The sequence below is a fragment of the Gracilinanus agilis genome, chromosome 4, assembly GCF_016433145.1.
Source record: "Gracilinanus agilis isolate LMUSP501 chromosome 4, AgileGrace, whole genome shotgun sequence".
Taxonomy (NCBI): Eukaryota; Metazoa; Chordata; class Mammalia; order Didelphimorphia; family Didelphidae; genus Gracilinanus; species Gracilinanus agilis.
In genome coordinates this window covers 205,606,713-205,612,712 of record NC_058133.1, presented here as the reverse complement: position 1 = coordinate 205,612,712, position 6,000 = coordinate 205,606,713, and the positions used below count along the sequence as shown (strand labels likewise).

The 6,000-nt window shown below is 35.4% G+C and overlaps 2 protein-coding genes across 2 annotated transcripts in view; one reads left to right on the top strand and one right to left on the bottom strand.

Annotated features, from left to right (window-relative positions):
* TANC2 (tetratricopeptide repeat, ankyrin repeat and coiled-coil containing 2) overlaps positions 1–6,000 on the bottom strand; it is a 664,538-nt gene that overhangs the window by 141,434 nt on the left and 517,104 nt on the right. The window lies entirely within an intron of this gene.
* On the top strand, positions 2,438–3,097 carry LOC123244565 (TIP41-like protein). The gene has a single exon (XM_044673079.1). The coding sequence runs from the start codon at positions 2,438–2,440 to the stop codon at positions 3,095–3,097; it is 660 nt and encodes a 219-aa protein (XP_044529014.1).

The following is a 6,000-nucleotide window of genomic DNA, read 5'->3' as shown; positions in this document are numbered from 1 at the left end:
TGTATATATATATATATATATATATACAGTGTTTCAAAAATCTTAAAAGTGCTATGTAAATACTAACTTTTATTATTAGTTGACGTTCTTGGATTTAACAAACACTATACCACTGTGTCTGGTTACTTTTGAGTCTTATATTCTTGGTGAGTTGAACTGATCAACTTTTGTGTATATCTTTTTACATATATTTTTTTATTTGTATAAAAGTGACCCTTTGAGAGTCTGACAGGGCACTGAATTTATAACTATAAATTCAAGTCACATTGCAATTTTTATTAAGCTGGCTCTGTCCAATAATAATAATATCATCCCTCCAATGATTTAGTTTGTCTTTATGTAAATGAGTTTGATAGTTATCAGTCAGACAATCAAGTATTTCTTCTCTGTTTAATGTAAGGTAGGCACTGTGCTAATTGTTGGAATATAAAAAAGACAAAAAGGTCCTGGTTTTCAAGCTCACATTCTAATGGGGCAGACAACATGCAGATAACTAAGTAAAAGAAGATATATTTGGTGTAAATGGGAAATAATCTCAGAGGGAAGTTACAAGCAGTAGGGAAGACTAAGAAAGGCCTCTTGCAGAAGGTAAGGTTTGCATGAGGAACAAGAGTATTCCAGGTCTGGAGAAAAATCAATGAAAAGCAGATATGGGAAGATGGAGTGTCTTGTGTGAAGACAAACAATAAAGCCAATGTCACTGGGCAATAAAGTATGTGGAGAGGAGTTAAGTGATAATGACAGGAGGGGGGGAGGGGTCAGGTTTTATAGTGCTTTAAAAGCCAAAAAGATTTTATATTTTATCTTAAAAGTAATAGGGAGCTACTAGAGTTTACTGAGAAGAGGAATGAAATGGTCAGAACTGCACTTTAGGAAGACTACTTTGGCAGCTAAGAAAAGGACAGATTTGAATGGGGAGATCTGAGGAAGCCAAACAGAAGGCTATTGGGAGAGTCTAAACAAAAGTGATGAGGGACTACAACAGAGTAGAGCTTCTCTGAAGAGAAGGGTATATATATAAGAAATGTGAGATGACAGGTCTTGGAAACAAATTAAGACATATATGGGGAGTGCAAATCAAGAGTAGTTGATGAGAGGCAAGTAGATGGTTCAGTGGATAAAGAGTCAGGATTAGGGACAGGAGGTCCTGGGTTCAAATGTGAACTTACACACTTCCTAGCTGTGGGACCCTGAGCAAGTCACTTCCTCCCAATAACTCAGTCATCATCACTCTTTGCTTTGGAATTGATACTTGGCATTGATTCTAAGACAGAAGGTAAGGGTTTAAAAAAAAGAAATTTAAAAATAGTTGTCAATAGAAACCTAGAAAAATAATTATATTTGAACAATAGAAGGAACTAAATAGTGATGAGGTACATAATTCTATTTTAACAGAATAATATAGATTAATAATTGAGTATAAGTTCTTTGAGGACAGGGACTGTCTTTTGCTTCTTTTTGTATTCTCAGGGCTTAGCATAGTGCCTCGCATACAGTACATGCTTAATAAATACTGACTGATTGATTAACAGGACAGTTTACTACTTAAGAATCCCATGGGAATTAAAAAGGACAAAATTGGAGCCAAGTATAATTTTGTTCTATTTTGTTGGTATTAAGAGAGAAAAGAAAAGTGAACTATTCTTTTTCATCAAGATTCAAAAAGAGGAAAAATCAGATTAGCAAAACCAACCAGCTGCATATCTGATAGCATATACAAATTTTATACCCATCGTCCTCACTTCTGTAATGTATTTTCTCAACTTTGTTGCTGGGTCAAACTTGGTTATTATTATTAATTTTTAAAAATTGTTCTTTCGGGGGCAGCTGGGTAGCTCAGTGGAGTGAGAGTCAGGCCTAGAGGCAGGAGGTCCTAGGTTCAAACCTGGCCTCAGCCACTTCCCAGCTGTGTGACCCTGGGCAAGTCACTTGACCCCCATTGCCCACCCTTACCAATCTTCCACCTATGAGACAATACACTGAAGTACAAGGGTTTAAAGAAAAAATTGTTCTTTCCTTTTACATTGCGGTATAGCTTTTTCCTAGTTCATATCACAATTTGCTTGGTCATCCCCCAATTGATAGGCATTACTTTGTCTCCAATTTTTTGCTACCAAAGAGGATTACTATAAATAATTTGGGCACATATAGGGAGGGACTTTCTGTCTTTCATCATCTATGTGATATATGGAAAGCAACAGGATCTTAGAATTAAAGAGTATGGATATTTTCATTACTTTTTATAAAAAGTCTAATTCCAAATTATTTGCTGTTCAAAGTTGTTGGACCAATTTATAATTTCACCAATATCTATATTAAATATGCCATTTTCTCAATATCTCCTTCCACATATGGCTCAGGGGAGGAGCGGGAGGTGAGGGCGGGGGAGAAGGGAGGCCACCACTGCTCGTGCTGGTTCCACGCTGCCACCATGGCCATGATGATCCACGGCTTCCACAGCAGCCGCCAGGACTTCTCCTTCGGGCCCTGGAAGCTGACGGTGGCCAAGATGCACGTCATGAAGTCGGCTAATGTGGAGAAATTGGCTGATGAGCTCCATATGCCATCTCTTCTTGAAATGATGTTTGGAGACAATGTTTTAAGAATCCAACATGTTTCTGGCTTTGGAATTGAGTTCAATGCAACTTATGCTTTAAAGTGTGTAAACAACTACCCAGGAGTACTCAAGGTGGCATGTGCTGGAGAATGGGAAGAGAGCAGAACAATGGGTGAACACTACAAAGAGATTATTAGACCATATGACTGGACCTATACAACAGATTACAAAGGAACATTACTTGGCAAAGCTCTTAAGTTAAAGGTTGTGCCTATGACAGATCATATAGACACAGAGAAACTGAAAGCCAGGGAACAGATTAAATTTTTTGAAGAAGTTCTATTGTTTGAAGATGAACTTCATGATCATGGAGTTTTAAGCTTAACTGTGAAAATTAGAGTGATGCCTTCTAGCTTTTTCCTGTTACTGAGATTTTTCTTAAGAATTGATGGCGTGCTCATCAGGATGAATGACACAAGGCTCTACCATGAGGCTGACAAGACTTACATGTTAATTTGGGCTATCCAGGGGTTAAGATAGTGGCAGAGTAAAAAGCAGTGCTTAATCTCTCCTAACCGAAACATATAGGACTCCTCAAGGGGACATAAAAACAAATTCAGATGAACGGAGGGGATCCCACAACATGGGAAATAGCTCAAAAGGAAATCAGGCAAGAAAATAACAGTTTAAAAGGCAGAATTTTGCAATTGGAAAGTGAGGCTCTGAAATCAAATGAACTGATAAGCAAATTGAACAACAGAACTGACCAGATTGAAAAGGAAAACCAAAAGATTTTAGCTGAAAACCAGTCCCTAAAGGCTAGAATTGAGCAATTAGAAGCCAATGATCTCTCAAGACAGCAAGAACAAATAAAACAAAGTCAAAGGACTGATAAAATAGAAGGAAACATGAAATATCTCAATGAGAAAGTGACAGATCAAGAAAACCGGTCTAGAAGAGACAATATGAGAATCATTGGTCTTCCTGAAAAAGCAGAAATTAATAGAAATTTGGACTCCATACTAAAAGAAATTATTCAGCAAAATTGCCCTGAAGTTCTACAACAAGAGGGCAATATAGACATTGAAAGGATCCATAGATCACCCTCTACACTAGACCCAGAAAAGACAACCCCCAAGAATATACTAGCCAAATTCAAGAGCTTCCAAGTAAAAGAAAAAAATTTACAAGAAGCCAGAAAGAGAGAATTCAGATATCAAGGAGCACCAATCAGGATCACACAGGATCTGGCAGCCTCCACGCTAAAAGACCGCAAGGCTTGGAATATGATATTCAGAAAGGCAAGAGAACTGGGTCTACTACCAAGAATCACCTACCCATCAAAACTGACTATATACTTCCAGGGGAAAGTATGGGCTTTCAACAAGGTAGAAGATTTCCAAGTATTTGCACAGAAAAGACCAGGACTAAATGGAAAGTTTGATATCCAACCACAAAAATGAAGAGAAAGATGAAAAGGTAAATAAGAAACATAGCATTTCTCCACATAGGAATATAGATAATTAGATCTTATTGAAGCCCTTAAAGATGCAAATTTAAAAAATATGAGTTTTATTTCTTTTCCCTTTGTTTGTTATTTACCTTTTGGTAGATAGATTCCTAATTATTTTATATTGTCTAGGGTGATTTTAAATGGTATTTCTCTTTCTACCTCTTGCTGCTGTGATGTGTTGGAAATATATAGAAATACTGATGATTTATATGCATTTATTTTGTATCCTTTCATAATTAGAACCAAAAAATTATTTCTAGAATTTCAAGCTAGTTCATCTATTGAAAGAATAATTAATAATGTTTCTCTCTCAGCTATAGTCCCTCACTGGGAGGTGTGCTGGTTTTACAACTAGTTTTTGGCTGTCATCTTATAAAGGCAGGTGCCTTATTTTTGGTTCTGTTGATGTTTTTTGTGCTTCTACCTTATATGACACCTTAATGTGAATAAACATGCTGAAGTTAGTACCAGTACTGAGAAGTTTTAGACATCTGTCTTATCTATCGCTTGGATCTGGTATTAAGGAGAAATATTTTATGGATTAAGTCCTGAGCTATATTTTTTTTTCTTAAGATATTGGGGGTTGGCATGGGGGATATGAAAATGAGGAGAAAATATTTTTAAAATAAATCATAGTTTTTATATTTAAATTTTCAGATTTCTAATATGACAGGGGAGAGAAGTTGGTAAAAGGGAATAAACTCAGGACCCGTAGAAAAAAGACTGGATAGCTTTACAAAATTTAAAAAAATATGGTCTTTTAAACTTTTATAAGTATTTTTGCCTGTCTACATAGTGCATGTAAAGCAGAAAATGATTACTATGGCATTGAGTAAGAGATTTATTAAAATAAGTGGGTTCAAAAAACTATTTTAGTTGATTTGTTTGAGTCTTACCTTCCCCATTTTAAAATACAATATGCAGCTCTTCTGCTTTTACCCTTTGGGAAGGTTTTAGAGTTGGTAGGGTATTAAGCTTGTGAAGATCTTAGTTGAAAGGATCTGCCAAAGAGTATACTTCCTAAAAATTGTATTTAAACCTGGACCCTCTTAGACGTTTATAATTTCACAGAATGGTGCTGTTGTGAACCACCCAGAAAGTGAACTTCATTGGCGAGTTTAATCAAACTTTTAAGGAAATCATCTGCCTTTAATTCTATCACCTCAAAGCAGACATATGAAAGCAAAATTTAATCTGCTCTGAGAGAATTTTTTTGCATATTTTACTGGATAGCCATCTATTCCTCTATTAAAGTGTATGCTTTCTCTTTAGACAGGAAAGTGTGTATATTGTATGTGACTATCTGAATAAATGTCTACTTTGTATGCCATGTTATTCTGAATGGAAAAGACTGCTTAAGACAAGTTGCAAAATATTAAACTCTAACAAATGAAAAGGATTATGCATCAGTTGGGATGTCCAATCTCTACCTTCTCCTTCCTCCTTTTTTCTTTGTAGATGTATTGGTGTCAGGCTCAGTCCTTTATTACCTGTTTTGAATATCTTTTGAAAAGATATTGGAGGGAATAAATATAATGGATTACATTTTGGGGAAGGGCACCACATGGAAGGATAAGTATGTTTCCAAATACTTCATGACCAATCCACTACAATATTACTATATGGAATATTTATAAAACTATATACTTATAAATACTTATAAAAAAATAAAACAACTTGTTATCTGTTGTGATACGACACTTCATTTTGTATTATTTGTTCCAAATGTCCTCTTTTTTTTTTGTACATGAAGAATAAACAAAAAATTGCTGGCCTAAAAAAACCTCATTATTATTTTATTAAATCCATTTTTTGTCATCTCTGCCAACTTGTAGGCTTGTTTTCATTTCCATTTTTCTTCTTATTACTAACATGAAACATTCTTTCATATGGTTGTTAACAATATAATACTCTCTCTGGGGTACTTATC